This window comes from Nomascus leucogenys, chromosome 15 (genome assembly GCF_006542625.1).
Source record: "Nomascus leucogenys isolate Asia chromosome 15, Asia_NLE_v1, whole genome shotgun sequence".
Classification (NCBI taxonomy): Eukaryota; Metazoa; Chordata; class Mammalia; order Primates; family Hylobatidae; genus Nomascus; species Nomascus leucogenys.
The window spans coordinates 86,953,941-86,974,678 of NC_044395.1; the positions used below are offsets into that span (position 1 = coordinate 86,953,941).

The 20,738-nt window shown below is 39.8% G+C and overlaps 1 protein-coding gene across 1 annotated transcript in view; it reads left to right on the plus strand.

Moving 5' to 3' along the window:
* The window catches only part of ANO3 (anoctamin 3), a 320,853-nt gene that overhangs the window by 235,462 nt on the left and 64,653 nt on the right, over nt 1-20,738 (plus strand). The window contains exons 15-17 of the mRNA XM_030829525.1: nt 16,933-17,015; nt 17,425-17,565; nt 18,117-18,281. Coding sequence (XP_030685385.1) covers nt 16,933-17,015; nt 17,425-17,565; nt 18,117-18,281 — 389 coding nt within the window. The remainder of the gene's footprint in view (nt 1-16,932; nt 17,016-17,424; nt 17,566-18,116; nt 18,282-20,738) is intronic.

Sequence of the window (20,738 nt, forward strand, 5' to 3'; positions counted from 1 at the left end):
AGAAAGTATTAAGTCACTGGGATCTTTTTTTTTCTGAAAAAAATCCAGTTAAAGTTGTTATGAATCCCCTTTTTTAAATATAAGTACTTTAGTAACACTGTCTGAGGAGTCAGAGAAACCTGGGGCAGAGTCGAGTTCACTTTTGAACAGTATTACTACCAGTAAAAGAGCAATAGAACAGTTTCTTACACATGAAGCTGGTATGAGGATGTAATGAGTAAACATGTGTAGAACATGTAACAACATGACTGGCACGTAAGTTTTAATGCATTATAGCCATTCATGAGAAGAGATGTACAATTTTGGAAGCCTCTTTCAAGAAAAAGATTACAAAAATACCAATACAAAATGAGGTGCAAAAGTAATGAGAATGGAAAAAATCACAAATTTATAAATTTTTTAAAACTCCAAAAAAACATACACAAAAAGTAAAATCCAGAAAATTAAAAATGTTTTAATCAACTAACTACTAAACACATCTCTGTAATGTTTTTTGGGCTATATTTGTCTGCAAATTTAGAGATTTTAAGTTATCTCTTTATATGATGTTTAAAAAATATTTCATAAGGAGAATATAAAAGTAATTCAGTCTTTCCTCTTTCTCTAGCATGGTTAATTCTGTTTTTATTATTGATAGTTTCAAGGTTTCTTTCAGCTTCATAATTCATCATTGGCAATATTATGTACATTTTTAAGATTGTTGTGAATTTGGCAAAATCTCTAGTGTCTTTCATAGATTAGTTGAAATTTTTAAAATTTCCCATATTTTCTGGCTCTATGTATTCAGATCTTATTTCTCTTCCATTACCTGTGTTGGGCACCATAGAACATATGTAAATTAACATAACTCTCCTGAATAGAGAGCCAAAAGAAGGCTCTGATAACTGTTGTTTCATCTGGGCCTTCTTTTGAGAAGGCTCCAAGTCTTTAACTCTTCTGATGAAAACAGTGCTTTCCTCTATATTCAGACATATTTAACTTCATATTTAACTACACTATATCTATAAATTGAGATATAGTGTTCTCATAAAAGAAATATTTTCAGACAATTAAGCTATGAGCATGGATCATAATCTTATGAGTTTTGCCATAAAGCAAAAGTCCTCTAACAGACCAATGCAAAGATTTATATCTTGGTAGAAACGTTTATTAAAGAAAAATTGGTTAGTAAATATTATTAGACTCAGAAAGGAAAGCATGTCAAGTCACAGGCCTTTGAACTGCTGATTGACAGGCCACTGGAAGGATGAGCAGCTCACCTCCCAGAAGTTCCTTGTCTCATTTAGCTGTATCAGAAACTTGCTTAAACGTTTTATCTGTGATGCTAATTTCTTCCTAGAAAGAAGTTACAGATTATATAGCCAAGAAAGTTCTATTCCAAATTATGTTTGAAATAAACCATGGAAGAAATTCAGCATTCCAGCCAAGTAACTTCCTCACATAACTTAACCTCTAAGGGTCTCGGTTTGTTTATATAATGAGTGAGATGAATAATGTTTACTTAACCTGAGTTGTTGTGAAGATGATGTGACTTAATGTAAAAATATCTAGCACAAACTCAAGGACATTGTAAGCCCTCAGTAAATGCCAGTTCTCTTCTTTGGAAATATAGTGCAATTCCTTTTTTTTTTTGTATGCTCACTATAATGATGAACATACATAAGTCTGGGATTAAATTATTGACTCTAGAGGCAGCAGTCTTAAATACAAAAGGAGAAGGCCAGACACGTGGTTCACGCCTGTAATCCTAGCACTTTGGGAGGCCAAGGCAGGTGGATCACCTGAGGTCAGGAGTTCAAGACCACCCTGGTCAACATGGTGAAACTAAGAATACAAAAATTAGCTGGGCGTGGTGGCACATGCCTGTAGTCCCAGCTACGTGGGAGGCTGAGGCAGGAGAATCACTTGAACCCAGGAGGCGGAAGTTGCAGTGAGCCAAGATCGCACCATTGCACTCCACCTTGGGTGACACAGCAAGACTCCGTCTCAAAAAAAAAAAAAAAAAGGAGAAAAGAAACAATATGCCATTTCCTAGGTCATGAACAAAAGATGGAAAGTATCATGTGGAAACTGACTGGTTGTGACTGAATTTTTATAAAAGCGAAACAATTGAAATATAAATAATTGACAATATCTCCGTTTTTCCTGGTAGAAAATTATCTTCATGCAGGGGAAACCAAGACAAAGTTCTTGGTATGTGTAACAACTAGAGTGTTAAGAAAATTGGTTATTACAATTTATTATGGCCTTCCAGTGGATTAAGCATAGACTACTTACAAATTGTCTCTCAATTTGTACAACACTCTTATGAATACAGTTTTATTATTCTCATTTTAAGTAGTAACAGCAGAATTTTATCATCGTTTAGTAATTTGTCCAAGGTCAGACAATTAGAAATATATGCACCTTTCAAACCCAGAACATCCCTACTCTAATCCATGGTCTGTGTTCAGTACCACACTGCTGTTCCTGTATGTTCTGAGGAACATTATTACTTAATCAAAAAGATAATTTTCATTGCATTTATTTTAAAGGTGAAGTCAGTAATTTATTTTATAGTGATCGGTGTTTACTTACGGTGACAAGTACAGTCTAACTGAGGTACTATATCCAGTTCCAGAGAAATATATACAGGTTGAAAAGGCAAATATTAGGGCTCTAGTACTGGCCAGTTTGAATAGACGAAGACCTTAGTTCTGGAGCAGTTTTCTAGAGTCACAAGTTGTTCCAGGGACTGACTATACAGGTATCTGGTCCTGGTGAAGGTTTCCTGGGAAGGATAGGCTAGCCGGTAAGGAGATGGAAGTCTTTAAGGAGTTTAGTTGTAGTTTCAGTTTTTGTTTTTTCCTTTGTAAATTAACAATTAGTATGGCCATACTTCTGAGTATCAGCAAGGTGTCAGTTCTGAATATACTGCTCAAGGAAAATACTTTGGATAGAAATACCCAAATTTTAATAGTAGCTGTTTATTCATGGTGGGATTGTTAGTGACTTTTATTTTCTTCTTTATACTTTTAATTAATTATTTCAACATATATTAATTAAAGGCCAACTATATGGCATGCACTCCTCTATCCCTAGATTTCAGAAGTAAATAAGACAAGGCGCTTATTCCTGTTATTTTTGTTGATGTTACATTTTTAATTAGAAAATATTCAACTGAATTAAAGAAAGTATATCAGATCATTGAATGGTAAGATGAGGAAAAGGCTTGAGAAAAATTAATATTGTGCTTTAAAAGATTATATTGCATTTATGGAAAATACATGGCAAAAAGCCGACTAGTTTATCAAGTGTGGACACCTCCAATATTTTAGCAATTCAATTGAGAGTATCCATTTCAATTTGAATAAATGCTACTGAAATATCTATTTAATATGCAAATGCCAATACCATATTGAGTGACCACAAGAGTTACCTTTAAAGGGACTCTACTTCCAAGTTAAGAGTCTGCTCTGGTCAAGATTGAGTGAGAGTCCTCATTGTAATTTAATAAACATGATGATGCTTATATGTAGCTTCTTATTTCTTCAAGAAATTTGCAAGGCGGGGGAAAGATGTCAAATCTGATTTCAGAAATTGGCAAAGACTTTCAATACTTAGGCTTCAAATGCTGGCTTTACTATCTTCTTTCTTACTTAATGTTTTTAGAGAAAAGAAGGAAAGGGAAATTTGAAGTAAAATTAGAGATTCCATGTCCTTGGACAGAGGAAATTTAACAAGACAAGTAGGTTTTGACCAACCAGTTCCAGATATTGTACTGTGTCAAATACAGTTCAGTCCAAATGTTCAAAATCTGCCTCTGCACACATATTTACAGGCTCTTCGTATCAATTAGTCTACTTTGTGCTCATGTAGAGAACTCCATGCATTACATTTCTATAAGGCGTTAACCAAAAAGACCGAGTAATTTTCCCCAGGCATGGAGACGTAAAATGTCCCATATTCATGGCTCTTTTGCCAAATGCAGAACCTGTTTAGCAAGGTTTCTATTTCTACCTCATGTGCAGTGGTGTTGCAATAGTGCATTGGGAAAGCACGTTATGCTTGAGGATGATGCCGAAAATAAACCTGGGGAATGGAGGAGTCTTTAGTAGTACTTGGGTGTTGTCCAAACTGGCAATCTCAGTTGTTGCTCTGATAAGCCATTGTTTCAGCTGGGCCTTCTTTTGAGAAGCCTTCAAGTCTTCAGCTGTTCTGATGAAAACAATGCTTGGAGTTCCTTTTTCCTCCGTATTCAGACATATTTAACTTCATTTGTGTTTAAACCGACCCCTTTCCCTGACCCTTTCTAATCAACCATATTAGAAGGATAGTACCGTGGTTTTCAAAAATTGTTAAGCAATAATTATTTTTTCAACTAGAATTGATTTTGATTATTCAATATATAAAACAGATAAAGAAGGGGCTTCCCTGGTGAGATTCTGTCTTGTTTTTTTTTTTTTTTTTTTTTTTTTTTTTTGAGACGTAGTCTCACTCTATCGCCAGGCTGTAGTGCAATGGCACAATCTCGGCTCACTGCAACCTCCACCTCCCGTGTTCAAGCAACTCTCCTGCCTCAGCCTCCCATGTAGCTGGGATTACAGGTGCCTGCTACCATGCCTGGCTAATTTTTGTATTTTTAGTAGAGACAGAGTTTCACCATGTTGGTCAGGCTGGTCTCAAACTCCTGACCTCTGGTGATCCGCCCGCCTTGGCCTCCCAAAGTACTGGGATTATAGGCCTTCCTATATTGCCAATGAGATTCCTTGAAGCATAATTTGAAAATCTGGAAAAATGGAAAGATGACAAGACCAGGAGTTACATTATGACTGGATTCTATTCAATAATTCAGTTCAATTCGATGAACATTTATCGAGCATTTTCAGTGTGTCAAGCACTAAAAAAGCTAAGGAAACAAAGACACTAAAAAACCCTAACTTCAAGTGTAGTAAAAATCATGTATAAGAACAAGTGTAATAAGTTTTAATAAAGTGCTGTAGATGCACAAGCTCAGTGATATATTTCAACCACCCTGGGCCTTGTTTTCTTCAGATTTAAAATAAATAACTTAGAACAAACCACATGCAGCATCTAACCTCCCTTATATTTGTGACTCTATGATTCTGAAAGTCTGTGCTATGAACTGTAAACTGAGGAAATGGAGCTATAAGAACTAAGTGCAGCCTGTTCATCTTTGAAATTTTTTTAAGTTGAGAAGAGGGTGTCATTGCTGTCAGAGAGGCAGGTGTCAAAAGTAAATATAATGTGTAGTTGCTAAGGAACAGAGTTATGCTTTATTATCTTCAGCTTTTCTGGAATATCCCTTTCACCTCCATGAGTCATGTCAAACCTGGCTTTCCCCTGATAACAAAAATGTCCTTCTCCTGTGAAGGCCTCTGATCCTCTGACTCTATCTCCAAACCAGTTTCACAGGACCAAAGAAAGGAGTTGACAAACTTTCCAGAGTGGTCAAAAAGAACATAGGCAGCACACATTTCTTTGTACAATGTCTACTATGAACAAAGTGAAAATGCTCCACTTCCCACAAACAATTAGTGCTAATGCTTTGCGATATATATATATAGGCATTATTTATATATCTAGATTTGTCAGTCTACCTACCTATATATATAAGCCTTCCCTGCACTTATATCTGATTTGGTATTTCATTCTTTATAAATTTAATGACTTTCATTTTATATACTTTCATTTTTAAGTATCTTTATTTTAACATTTAACAAGCTTAATACACTCCCTCCCCTCCTCACCATCCCTCCATTGCCATCTTTATTTTGAGCCATTGTTCCTTTGCTCTTATATAGCAGATTTCTGTGCTTTGAACCCCATGCTATTTCATTTCTGCTGTTTTTTCTACATCCCTATCTACCTATCTCCAGGATACTTCTTTATTGATGACACTCACAGCGTGTTCTCAGATTTTCATTCCCACCTATCAGAACCTATTTCATGTCTATCCAGGGAAGCATTGTATGGTAGACAGAGTATGAGTATTAGAGTTAGGATGACTTTGGTTCCTATCATCCATGTGACTTCAGCAAGTCACTTAACCTCTCAGTACTCCAAATTTCTCATGTTAAACTGAAGGTTAATAACAATAGCCATTTTATGAAACATTTCATATACACCTTGTACATGTAGTTCCCGTTCAGATTTTTGTTGACTGTTAAGAGAATGGGTGTTATAGATGTTAGAAGTAATGTATCTAAAGTGATTATTAAAATACTTTATAAATAATTGGAAGTCAAAACAAAATGACAGCATTATTTCTGCTGGCTTGACCTTATAGTTTTTGTATTGAGGTTCTACCACCTCAGTAACCATGACTTTGACTGCTCTTCTACCTCTTCCATCAGCACAACTGCTTATTCTCTAGGCTACTCTGATCAACCTTGGCTGCACATTGGAAGTCTTTGGGAGCTTTCAAAAGTACTGATGCTGGGGTATTGTTCCTGGAGATTTTGACTTAATTGATCTAAAGTGTAGCTTGAGCATTGAAATTTTTTGAAGCTCTAAAATATTCAACTATGTAAATCCCCCTGATTCAGTTAGTTTGTCAGTTCTTCCAACTGCTCAATTCTCACCCCTGATTTGATGTGGGGCTGTCGTTAATGCTCCTGTATTATTCTTTTTTTTTGAGACGGAGTCTCACTTTGTCGTGAGACAAATAATTATTGTTAAGCAATAATTATTTTTTCAACTAGAATTGATTTTGATTGTTCAATATATAAAACAGATAAAGAAGGGGCTTCCCTGGTGAGAATCTTTTTTTTTTTTTTTTTTTTTTTTGAGACGTAGTCTCATTCTATCCAGGCTGGAGTGCAGTGTGGCGCGATCTCGGCTCACTGCAAGCTCTGCCTCCTGTGTTCACGCCATTCTCCTGCCTCAGCCTCCCGAGTAGCTTGGGACTACAGGCGCCCACCACCACGCCCAACTAACTTTTTTGTATTTTTAGTAGAGACGAGGTTTCACCGTGTTAGCCAGGATGGTCTCGATCTCCTGACCTCTTGATCCGCTTGTCTCGGCCTCCCAAACTGTTGGGATTACAGGCATGAGCCACCATGCCTGGCCTGTAATGCTCCTGTATTCTTTTAATCTGCTGCTTGCTTCAGAGACCACCTGATCCAGCCAGGAGCCCAGAGTTAACTATGCATGCCAAACTTTTCACCAGAAATTATAATAAAATGGATTATAAGATACTTTATTCAAAGTCATAGATTCATAGAATTTTTCACAGATTTCTGTTTCCTCTTGAAATTCCCATGTCCATTACTCGGTCTTGATCAAGATGCCAGCTCAACCCCTTTTCTCATCCTCTTTTCCTCTGCTATCAAGGATGAGATTAAATTCATGTAATCCTTCTGAGAGAACGGTCACTGAATTGAGACCCTAACAATTTTTGCCCTCCAGCTGACATTTCCATCAGTTGGAACCCACTATTTATGCCAGAGTAGACAAAATGTGAGCCAGTGAGTCAAATCTGGCTGATGACTTAGGGCAGTGTAGAGCTTAATTTCATCATGTATTATTGAAATTTGGGTGTGTCTAGATGAACTAAGCACTTTTTATGTTTAGGGTCGGCCCCAGCCTTTCCTCCTATGTTATACTAAGCCACGTCCATTAACATACCTGAGAGAACCTTGAGATCACCTAAGTTGGGTGCTTCTGCTTCATCTGTTTGCTGAGATCTTGGCATAAATAGAAGCCCTTTCTCGTTTCCAAGGCTGGTTAATACAACTGTTCTAGAGAACTGTATAGACATTTTTAGTGTTCAGCCTACCTTTCAAATCCAAGCTGGTCGCCTGTGTTCATAATTTAGTTTTGCAACCACCCTGGAACTGACTGTGGAATGGCATATGGTCATCCCATCTCCCTGCTTTCTTTTCAGCCCCTCACTGCAAGATCAGGTCCCACTACTGCTAAGTACAAGAGTTAAAAAGGTTGGGGCCAGGTGCGGTGGCTCACACCTGCAATCTTAACACTTTGGGAGGCCAAGGCGGGAGGATTGCCTGAGCTCAGGAGTTCAAAACCAGACTGGACAACTTGGTAAAACCCTGTCTCGACTAAAATAAAAAAAAACAGCGGGCATGGTGGAGTGCACCTCTAGTCTCAGCTACTCAGGAGGCAGAGGCAAGAGAATCACTTGAACCCAGGAGGCAGAGGTTGCAGTGAGCCAAAATCATGCCACTGCACTCTAGCCTGGGCGACAAAGTGAAACTCTGTCTCAAAAAAAAAAAAAAAAAAAAAAGGAGTTAAAAAGGTTCGGAAAGCAAAGAGGGTTTTCATTAGAATCAAGTCATGTAATCTTTTTAATCACTTATTATTTAAAAAATTGTTTTCTGTAATTTTTAGGTATAATTTGCATAAGAGCAAAATCCACAGATTCTAAGAACAGCATGGTCACTTCTGAAAAATAAATGAACTTGTATAACCACCATCACCGCTGTTAAAACATAGATTACAACGCCCCAAGAGTTCTTGAGCCTTTTGCCAATCATCTCTGAGCCTCTTGCCAATCAACCACTGTTTTAACTTTCAAAGTTAACTGTTTGTATTATTAATTGTATTTTTACTAATAATTTTAGTAGGGATTAGTAAATACCAATTTATTTCAATTAGTGTTTTGCATACTCAATTATTCTGCATACCCTTTTTCTAATTAACATTTTTAAAAAGAGAATGTGGATTACCTGAAAGTTGAAATAAATAAGCCATGAATAAAATACATATATCTCCAGCTGAGCATGGATTTTTAACAAAGGTTACCTCAATATTAAAATTGAAAGTGGACACCCTAGCTTCTGAGAAAGATTCAGTATATTTTCTGTAATGCTATTACCTTCGAGCTAAAATCGCACCAAATTCAAGATTATCTTTATATTTTATATTTTGTGAAAGATATTTTTTGCTCAAGTATATGCTGGAAATACAAATCAAGAAGAAAGCATGTGACAGACACATTTAAACTTTAAGCCTTGACAGAGACCAATGATAATTAGGATTTGATTGAGCATTCTAAATGTTGTGCACTATATTAAAAACCTTAAGTCCCAGCCTAGGAATCACTTTTTGTTGTACTTGCTTACTTAATATTGTACTTTTTTTTCAGTTTTCCTTTTCTTTGTATCTCTTCTCCTATTTATTTCCTCTATATTCCACTTTCCTCTTAAGTTCTAAATGTCTCATTTGGTAACAGTGATTCTGGTCTGCTATTTGAAAGCAGATCCAGTGCTTGGAGATTCTGATTTTTCTTGCTGACAATAATTTTTGGCTGTTTTGGTTCTTTTAGTCATTTGTACTCTTTTAAAACTTCTGAAGATCAGTAGAGTAATTACTTGTGGTAGACCTGGGGAAAAAACAAAAATCAGAACACCAACCAACCAACCAACCAACAAAAACAAGCCTGAGGAATGTACCAGCCAGGCGCTGTGGGTGGAGAGTAACTAGCAAGAGTTTTGGTCCTGGCTCTGCCATTTATTGTCTGTGTGACAGCCAATTAGCATCTTTGCTTCCAAAATCCACGTGATGATAACACTTGCCTATCTCTTTGTAAATGTTATGAGAGTGACAATGAATTTAAAACATATGTGAGAGAGGACTTTGTAAATGTCATAAAAGGTAAGAAAATGCAACTATGAACTTTGTATTTTTTTTCTAATCAATACTGGTGCTGATTTTTAATTATAAAGAAAGGAGAAAAAACCTTAGTACCACAAATTTCTTTTTTTTTTTTTAGTTTCTACAAATAATTTATTGGAATATAATTTGCACCCATTTAAAGTGTCCAATTCAATGGTTTTTTTGCATATTCACGGAGCTGCACAACCCTCACTACATCAATGTTAGACCATTTTCATTACCCCAGAAGAAAGCAGGTCCCTGTTAACAGTCACTCCCTATTTTCCCCCAAAAGTCCCTGCCCCTGGCAACCACCAATCTATTTCCCAACTGTGGATTTGCTTACCTTGGGCGTTTCATATAAGCAGATCACACAATATGTGAGCAGATCATACATGAGCAGACTACACAATACATGATCCTTCCTGTTCAGCTCCTCTCACTTAGCCCTGTGTTTTCAAGGTCCTTCTATGCTGTAGTAAACATCCCTGCATCATTCCATGCATGGGTCCATACGTCATTTCTTTCTATTGCTGAATAATAATCCATTGTAGGGATACTCAGTCTGTATTTCTCTATTCACCAGTTGCTTCAGCATTTGGTTTCTACTGATCTGATTTTCCCCCAATCCAGTTTTCACCACACACAGAATCAAAGGATTGTGTAAGAGAAGCTGATAAGAGGATCTATAGAGAGCTCGTGACATTTCTGACCTTCTCCAAGGTTAGAAACCAACAGGGATAACATCTCTGCCATTTACCCTCTAAGGGAATAGATAATGCTTTGAGGGTTAAAGGGTACAACATTTAGAACCTCTCCCTGATGAAACAAACAAACCCAGATGTCTGCTTAGTAGCAAAAGAAAGAGAATAGTAGGTAGGAGTTGCCATAAATTAGAATAAAGGGAAAAAGAGAAACTCGTATTTGTCAAATATATTATTGGCAGTATCAGGCCTTTTATGGCGATTATTCCTTTTAATTCTCATATACACTCAACAACTTATATGATGTGATATTTACTGCTTTCATTTTATAAATTAAAAAATTGAGGCCTAGGGAGTGTTAGTTGTTTGCCACACACAGGCAGCTACAAAGCAGTCGGGCTCATCCAGCTGTTACCAGCAGGTCTTTGTTCTTAGATCTCCCAAGATGGTGGCAGGCCACTCCCAAGATGGGGCAGGCTGCTCCCAAGATGGCAGCAAGCCTGTTGTTCTCTGACCTAGGGTTCTTGGCCTCATGGATTCCAAGGAATGGAACCTTGGGCCATGTGGTGAGTGTCACAGCTCTATTAGAAGCCGTGGGTCACAGAAGAGAACCCTGGAACCCAGTGACTAGTGTTCAGCTCAGTTAGGACGAACCTGGGTACTTAGCCATGCAGGAAAAATGGCAAGCCTTTGAAGCCCGATGGGGAGCGGCAATGGGCGCCTTGCCGGATCGAGAGCACAGCGGACACCCTGCTGGATCTGGAGGGGTGGAAGTCAGCGGCGGGTCTGCAAATGGCAGTGGTGGATGGCAAGCGAAAGCTCAGCTTGAGCCGTAACAAACACGGACCAGAAGAGTGTGCAGTTGCAAGATTTAGTAGAGTGAAAACAGAGCTCCTACACAACGGGAGGGGACCCAAAGGGGGTTGCCCACTCCCGTCTTGAATGCCTGGGGTTTATATCCTGAACATTGTCCCTCCCTCATGCTCTCAGACGATATATGATTTGACTATTTCTTTACCTCCTGCTTTTAGCCTAATTTGTATTTTAGTGAGCCCTCTTTACTACCTGATTGGTTGGGTGTGAGCTGAGTTACAGGGCCCGTATTTAAAGGTAGGTGCGGTCACCTTCCCCAGCTAGGTTTAGGAATTCTTAGTCAGCCTAGGAAATCCAGCTAGTCCTGCCTCTCAGTCTCTCAACAGGAAAACCGAAGTGATGTTGGGGAGGTTGGCCAACGTCCACTCTTAACTGCTTCCTGCTGAATGGTAGCAGGCGTCGTGCAATTGAGATTTCCTCGGGAGGGGTGCCTTCGTTGTCATTAACATCAGAGCATGGGCTAGCAGGCTGGTCCAGGGGTCTGCAGTAGATCTTAGTCATGGACTGCATCTGGGGCTCCATTTGAAGAACGATTTGTAGTTTTACAGCTTCGATTCTGGAAGAGACATGCTTAACAAGGAGGTTAAAGATACAGGGATTGAAATGTATGGCCTGAAGTGCAGGGGGATATGGTCGTGGGTGGTGAAAGTGGGGTTTCCTTTAGAAAAACCCCTATATGATGGGGTATCAATATTTCTGGGAAGCCACATTCTCCATAGAAGCTCTTGGTAAGGGGAGCTACTGGTAGTGTAGCAGCATGGAGGAGGTGCAGTAAGAGTGGCTTATTTCTATTTGGACAATCTTTTTTAAAGTGTCCATGTAGACCGCACTGGAAGCAAGCCCTATTAGGCATGTGATGTGCCCAGTCTTTCCCTGTTCCAGAGCCTCCAAAGTCCGCTTGCCGAGGGCCATGACTAAAGCGGTGGCCTTCTTTTTATCCTGTTTGTCCCGTTCTGCCTGCTCTTCCTGATCTCTATTATAAAAAACCGAGGTTGCCAAGTTCAATAGGGTTTCTAAGTTTTGCTCGGGGCCTAAGGTGGACTTCTGAAGTTTTTTTCTAATGTCTGCAGCTGACTGAGTGATAAACTTATCCTTTAAGATTACCTGGCCGTCAATAGAGTCAGGTGACAGAGAGGTATGCTTCCTTAATGCCTCCCTTAGTCTCTCCAGAAAGGCAGTAGGATTTTCTTCCTTTCCCTGTGTTAGAGTGGACATCATTGAATAATTCAAAGGCTTCTTCCTAGTTTTTCTTAGTCCTTCTGGCATGCAAGTTAGCAAATGTCTGTGGCACCAGTCTCCATGTTCTGATTTTGCGTCCCAGTGAGGGTCTACACTGGGAACTGCCTGCTGGCCTGTGGGGAATTGTTCTCTTTCCTCTGTTGTCATCCTATCATTGAGCTGACTGAGATACCAGAGATCACCAAACTCTCAGGCTGCAGTTATGGCGGCACTTCTCTCATTTGGGGTTAGTGTCTGATTTAGCAGTAACATTATATCTCTCCATGTCAGATCAAAGGATTGTCCTAACCCTTGTAAAACATCAGTATAGCCATCAGGGTTATCTGAGAATTTACCTAGGTCTATTTTAATTTGCTTCAAGTCTGAGAGGGAAAAAGGTACATGCACTCTGACTGGGCCAAATTCTCCTCCTCCCACCACTTGGAGGGGGCATAATCGGGGAATACTGCCACTCTTGGGTTCACTGTTTACCCCTTTGTCTATCTCTTTTTGGATCGTTTGGGTTGAAGGGGCATTCTTATTAGTTGGGGAAGGAGCTGGAGGAACACCAGGGCAGGGAGGTAGACTCTGAGGGCTTCCTGTAGGGCATAAATTACACTTTTTACATAATTGAGAGTTTTCTCTTAATGAAAAGAAAGTTTGCACATATGGCACTTCACTCTATTTGCCCTCCTTTCTACAAAAGAGGTCTATCTGTAAGATGGTGTTATATACTTCCCTCAGGGGGCCAGATTTCTCCCCCTTGAAGAGTATATTGTGGCCTGGCGGGACTGCAGAAGAATATAAGTTGTTTCTTTCTTAGCGTCTGAGGGTCAAATTGGTCTCAATTCTCCAGAATACATCTTAGGGGCGTTTTTGCCTTGGGGGGAACGTTTCCCATCTGAAAAAAGAACATAGGGATGCCAGCACCCCTAGTCATTTTCCAATGAGCGTTAATCCTAGAGCATCCTCTATGGTCCTAATGCTTATTCCTTTCTAGGGTGTGTAACCACCCATGGACCTCTGCTTATCGGATTAGTTACACTCACCGATGTAGCAGTGCTGCACCCCTTTTCCCACCTGTCTTGACCACAAAGAAAGGGGTCTGGGCTGCTGGATTCTAGTGGTCCTTTAATAGGTGCCCAACATTGCCTTTGGCTCAGGGGTGAGTCCTAGAGCTGGGCTGGGTTCCTGAGTATTTCATTAACAACCCAGCTGCCCCATCCAGATTCATTCCCATAAACAACAGTTCTTATGCAAATTTGTTTCGTTTTGGAGAGGGTGTAGGTAACCTTTTGACTCAGTATTGAGATAGAGTTTTGTTTTTTTTTTTTAATTCTGTAAGTACTTTAAGGCTTGGCTGAGTGCAAACAGGTCACACGTTTGAGCAGACCCATTATTAGGCAATTCTCCTAACTCTGCTTCCACAAGAGTCTCCCTATCAGTTACTGAATACCCATTGTAGTTTTTTCTCAATCACCCGGGAGGAACCATCTATCATCCTGAAGGGAGTTCCTCCTAGGTCTGGTCGGACCTTTGTATGGTAATTAAGATTGAAATCCCCTGTTAGGAAATCTGCTGGGTTAAGGGAATTTTCAGTGGTTAGTGTTAAATCACCTTTTTCTAACAGAATAGCTCCATACTTGAAGATTTTTGAGTTAGAAAGCTACCTTTTTGATTTTTTTGACTTAGGATAGCTCTAAACTGGTGAGGTGTGCTCACAATGAGGTTTCTTCTAAAGGTTATTTTTCTTTCTTTTTTTTTTTTTTTTTTGAGAAGGAGTCTCGCTCTTTCACCCAGGCTGGAGTGCACTGGCGCGAGATCTGGGCTCACTGCAGGCTCCGCCCCCCGGGGTTCACGCCATTCTCCTGCCTCAGCCTCCCACGTAGCTGGGACTACAGGCGCCCGCCACCTCGCCTGGCTAATTTTTCGTATTTTTAGTAGAGACGGGATTTCACCGTGTTAGCCAGGATGTTCTCGATCTCCTGACCTCATGATCCGCCCGCCTCAGCCTCCCAACGTGCTGGGATTACAGGCATGAGCCACCGCGCCCGGCCTCTAAAGGTTATTTTTCTACTTTCTTCTTTTAGCAAGGCAGTTGCCGCTACCAATTGAATGCATTTGCGCCATTCGCGGGTTACTGAGTTAAGGATTTTTGATAGGAAAGCTATGGGTTGTCAGTGGTCTCAGTGTTTCGGGCTATGCCCTTGTTTACACTGACAACAAGGTAATATTGGAGTGTTATAGGATCACGGAGAAGACCTTCAGTTATCAATTACAGGTTTTAAATTTACCCTGGCTTTTAAAGGAATAGGGCACACTGTTTTTCCTTTACTATTTCTAGCTTTCTCTTTCTTTCTCTCTTTCTTTCTCCTTTGACTTTCTGTCTCTCTCTCTGTTTGACTCATCTTTTGTCTCTGTCTCTTCCTCTCTCTCTCTCTCTGCCTCTCTCTCCTCTTTGCCTCTGTAGAAGGATTTTGGAAACACAATGGAAGGGCATTCGCTCGTTGCCCCCATTTGCCACTATAGGAATATGTGCCTCCCTTTAATTTACTCAATTCATTTTCATCCTGATCTGTTACATTGTTGTAGACCCAGTTCCAGTTGTTGAAGTACTGGGTTATCAATTCTAAGGCCCTGGCAAGGGTGGTGGGGAACAGGTCCCACATAACTGCCCATGTCGAGAGCTGTATGCCTGAATTGTGAGAATCACCAGGGACAAGACTCCCTGGGTTCATGGCCTAGGTGCTTAAGGACACAGCGTAGAGCTTCCTTAGATCCCTTTGGAGATACAACCTGCTCTAATACTTGGGAGTGGAAGTGGAAGTGTGAAGCATTAGTACCTAGGAGGCAGGGATCAGAGGAAGTAGATTCAGAGGTAAGGAGAATTTTGGGGGCTACACTTTCGAGAAAGTCGTGGTTAGGACCCAGGCGGTATGGGTCAGAAGGAGAGGTAGGGGCGCACACATGGGCGACTGCTGAGTAGAGACTTCTGGCTGCGCGATGATCTCGACTGGCCTATGCCGGGAGTTTGGGACAACAGCTTTCTGCTTCTAGTCGACCCTCGGCTTCCCTAGGAAAATTGTGAAAGCGGAAGCTGGTTCCAGGCAGAACAAAGCTCCCAACACAGAGGGTTGGGGGTTGTTAGAAAGCTTTTTCCCAGGAAACCTCACACCTGAGTCCAGCAGCCACACTAATCGTTTTTAACTGGCTGACAGGTGCCCGGTTATTTTCCTCCAATTCTAAGGAAGGATAGGACAGAATAGCAAGTAAAAGTGGTTCAGTATTACTCATTGCTTTGGAGAAGCACCGTATGGGCCACCAAATGTGGCCTCCCAAGATGGTGGCAGGCCACTCCCAAGATGAGGTGGGCTGCTCCCAAGATGGCGGCAAGGCTTTTCTTCTCTGACCTGGGGATCCTGGCCTCATGGATTCCAAGGAATGGAACCTTGGGCCATGCGATGAGTGTTAAAGCTCTAGTAGAAGCCATGGGTCACAGAAGAGAACCGTGGAACCCAGTGACTAGTGTTCAGCTCGATTAGGACGAACCTGGGCACTTAGCCGTGCAGGAACAATGGCAAGCCTTTAGCCGGATCAGGAGTGGCAATGGGCGCCTCACTAGATTAGGAGCACAGTGCACACCCTGCCAGATCTGGAGGGGTTGAAGTCAGCGGTGGGTCTGTGACGGTGGCAAACAGCAGTGGTGGACAGCAAGCAAAAGCTCAGCTCAAGCCGTAACAAACACGGACCAGAAGAGTGTGCAGCTGCAAGATTTAATAGAGTGAAAACAGAGCTCCTATACAATGGGAGGGGACCCAAAGAGGGTTGCCCCAATACCACAGATTTCTAAAACACATATGTGAGTACTTAGTTGTGTCCACGAAGTCTTGAATGGTGTAAGATAGAGCCCATCTAGAAAAAAATAAAACAGCAATCGTTTTCTTAACTGTTTAAAGAGAAAAGCTGACAGTTCAGGAATTTATTTACTTTTTCCACTGAGTCCTTTTCAGTCCATGTAGAGTCCACCCGGAATATGAATTCGGGAGTTTCTTCTCTTGTCTTTCTTTTCTCCTCCTTCACCACCTGAGTTTGTTCTTTTATTCTCTTTCCTACACTATCTGTCTGTAAGTTCTGGACAAGTAGCATTTGATCTTTATTGTGATTCTTGGAGAAGGCTTTATTTGAGTCTTTAGATAATTTTGAATAAGCTTATGCAGGTCAAAATGGTCAGTATTTAGCTCAGTAATATTGATTGCATCATTTTGATGAGCTGTGCTGACAAAAAGTCCCTGCTTCTTGGTTCCAGTAAAATAAATCACACCCCTCTAGCAGTGTATGCTAATCGATACACTAATTAATGATGTATAAACACAGGGAGAAGAAAAGGGAAAAATAAAATTTTAATTTATTACTTTAAAAATTTAACTAATTTTAATTATGAGATAAGATATATCAATATAAAGAAGAAAAGTAATATGATGTGATTTGGGTAAAGAATTACCATTTTTATATTTTATAGCCACAGTCTTCCTGGAGTTTTGGAAAAGGAGAAGGAGTATACTGACCTATACTTGGGACCTTATCGAATGGGAAGAAGAGGAGGTAAGATGTTAGGATACAAGGAAATAGGGAAACTGGGCTGTTACAGTATATGGAAAATTACTGCCCTAGCATTCTGGCTGGAAGCAGTTAACCACCATTAGATTTTTCCCTTGATCTTTCCTACTAACAAGATTTATTATTTTATGAAGATAATAGAGATCAATGAAGTATGTATTTTTCAAACCACTTCTGTGATGTTTCTTTAAATTACATTAGTGGAAAATTACACTAATTTCAATACTGCTCCGGAATTATTTGGAAGGTAATTTGATGTTTTTTTTAAAAGGTTGCTTTATTGTGAAGACTTAATACAAAAGTAGGCCAAATTTAGGAGTATTGTATCAATTCTTGGGGGTATGTTTTTTAGTTTATGGCTTTGATATTTAGATAACTTTCATTTCTCTCATAGGAAACACTTCGTCCCCAGTTTGAAGCCAAGTATTACAAGATGGAGATCGTAAATCCCATCACAGGAAAACCTGAACCACATCAGCCTTCCTCAGACAAAGTCACTCGTCTTCTTGTTTCTGTCTCAGGAATATTCTTCATGGTAAAGTATAGCCATCGATATCAAAATGTTTTGGGATTCCAAATTTAGAAGTAAGTTCAATGATACCAACTCATTTTGTGACGTTGAAAATGTCAGAAACCTTATTCTTTCCAACAACTTGGTAATACGTACAATTAAACAAACAAATCACAACAGGTTATGGAGATTTTACAAAGGCAGTTTGTGCACCTTTTTAAAGAAAATGCTCTTTGGGAGAAACAAAGATCATGTAAGATAAAATGGAAATTATATCAGTTGACCTGATGGATTAGATATATTGTGTTAAAAATGAGCATTCCATTTAAGAGGACATTGGGCAGAATTTGCGTGTTAGTGTGATAACTTTGTTATCATACTAAAACAACAAATTTTGTCCTATTTGTTTTGACTAGAATATAACTTCCTTAAAGGAGAAAATTAAATCTAGATATCCTTTCTTGGAAAGGTAAATACCTTCAATTCTTGGGGACAGTAGATTTGATCTACGGTTTTGCTTTTGACTTGTTAATGATGTAAAATATGGATGTTTTTTCTGGTGTCCAATATTGTAGATATCCTTGGTGATCACTGCAGTGTTTGGAGTCGTGGTGTACCGCCTGGTTGTCATGGAACAGTTTGCATCATTCAAGTGGAATTTCATCAAACAATACTGGCAGTTTGCAACATCTGCTGCTGCTGTCTGTATCAATTTCATAATCATTATGTTGCTGAATCTTGTAAGTGTCTATAATGTTATTCTTCAGTAGATAAAAAAGGGGTGGAAAGGGGAGAGGTCTATGTTTCCTTTATATTTGAAATGTATTTACATGGAAGCCAAAATAAGACCAAGCCACATTTCTGTCAATGACAATTCAGTTTAACAGAAAAGATTTCATCTTTGTAGTTTAGATGATAGGTTTTTGAAATTAAATGCTAATTGTATTATCTTCCCTGCATTTTGGGTTTATAATCTGATTAGTGATAGCTTCCATTCAGTTAGTATCTAGTGTGTACTAGAGGTGGTGCTATGCACTTTTCAAACAAATAAAGAATTGTTTGGGCTTTAAAATCATCCCAATAAACTCCATTTTATAGGAAAACTTGTTGGAAAGATGGGAAAATCTTTTTGAAAGCAAAGTATTGTTATCTACTAGTCTTCATGTGAAATAAAAAACAGTAAGGCATATTCCAGTTTTCTTTCTCTGGAACTAACGTTTCTCTCTCCCCTCTCTTCTTCCCTCTCCTCTCTCCTCTCTCCTCTCCTCTGCTCTCCTCTCATCTGTCCTCCCCTCTTCTCCCCTCTCCCTTCTCCCTCCCCTCTCCCCTCCTGTCCTCTCCCCCTCCCCTCCCCCCTCCCCTCCGCACTCCTCCCCTTCCCTCCCCTCTCCCCCCTCTCCCCCCCTCCTCCCTCTCCTCCCCTCTCCTTTTCTTTCCCCTCTCCCCTCTCCTGTCCCCTCTCCTTTCCTCTCCCCTCCCCTCCCCTCCCCTCCCCCCTCCCCTCCCCCCCTCCCCCTCCTCCCCTCCCCTTTCCTCCTCCCCTCCCCTCCTCTTTCCTCCTCCCCTCCCCTCCCCTCTCCTTCCTCCTCCCTCCCTCTTCCCCTCCCCTCCCCATCTCTCCTCTCCTTCCTTCTTCTCTTCTCTTTCTCCCTTAATACCTCCCTCTCTCACTTCCTCTCCCTCCCTTCCTTCCTCTGCCTCCATTCCTTCCTCTCACTCCCTCTCCCTCCTTCCCTCCCTCCCTTTCTACCTTCTTTCGTTTCTCTCCTTTTCCCATTGCTTCTCTTTGCATGCCTGCCCTATTCTATCAGGAAGATAACTGTTTTTTGCCTAACTATACCATTTTGTCATAGTCTGGCATGCTGTGGCATTGCTACGCCTTTATTATCTTCTTTGACTCTCTCTATGACTATGTTCCTCGTATTTCAACTGCTTATTTAACTTAAATCATCCAGTATTTTTATGTGCTAGTTACTCAAACAAAGCACCTTTTTGTTTCAACATCACATGCACTTAATGACTTGTGGACCAAATATCCATGGTTGATGGGACAACAGTGTGCATAGGCCTACCTCTTCAATCAGGTCTATCAATGGGAACCAATTTCCTCTGAAAATAGAAGGCACCTATTGGCACATTAAGGATAATATCTTTAATTCTTCCAACAGCTCCACAAAGTCAATGTACCCTTCATTATGTAAATAATGAAACTGAGATTCAAAGAGCTTAAATAACCTGCATATAGTAAGTGTTAATGTTAGTATATTTACATCATGAGATAATTTATATGATATAGCCGAGCCATACATAAGTAATAAGGTTAGTATTTTAAATAGATAATATGCATTTGGTTCCAAATGTGATTGATACTCATGTTACTTGTTTAGCCTGGAGGGAGTTGAGACCATTTGCTATTTAACTTTAAAACAATAATCAGAGAAGATCTTAAGAGAAAAGTGAACAGTCACAGTTATAAATGAGTACACATTATTATGAGGACAATAGTTAACGTCTTCTACTGAAGTTTGCTTTGCTCAGGTCCAGTTTAATTTGTAGAAAGAGAATACTGTTTACGTTATCTCTTAATGAGCCATAAAATAATTTATGCTCTTGACTCATAATTTAAAATGTACAATAAACATTGAAAAAAAATACACTTTTACAAGTAGGAAACCCATATGGTAGTATATATAAGATAGTATAGGTTGTGCACTGCACAAGCATCACATTGATGGAAGAGCCATTTTCAGCACAGACACTGTAGATTTTTATATTTTTGCTGATACTTTTCTGGTTTACAGTAAAACATCTTGTTTGCAACAAAATCAGTACAAACTATGACAGCTTTTCAGTAGAGAGGTTATTGCAATTGGCCCTATTATCTGGGGAAAGATAACTAAGTAATTGTGTTTATTTCTCGTCACACAAGCAGTCGCCCAATTTGATCTTAAATTGACTCGTTTCTTGTTGTAAGTAGGTTGGTTGACAAAAAAATTAATAATAGTAGCTGGTCATAGTTCTGCTACCCAGGATCTTATAGTCTAGTGGGGAAAGAGAATTGAAGAATTCAATGAAGAATGCACAATAGTTGAAGCACAAAGTGCCCTGAGTAAGGTGAGAAAAAAGTCATCTATTGCACGTGAAATGGGATGGTAAGTTTTATGACAGTGGATCAGAAGACTTGAACAGAAGAAAAG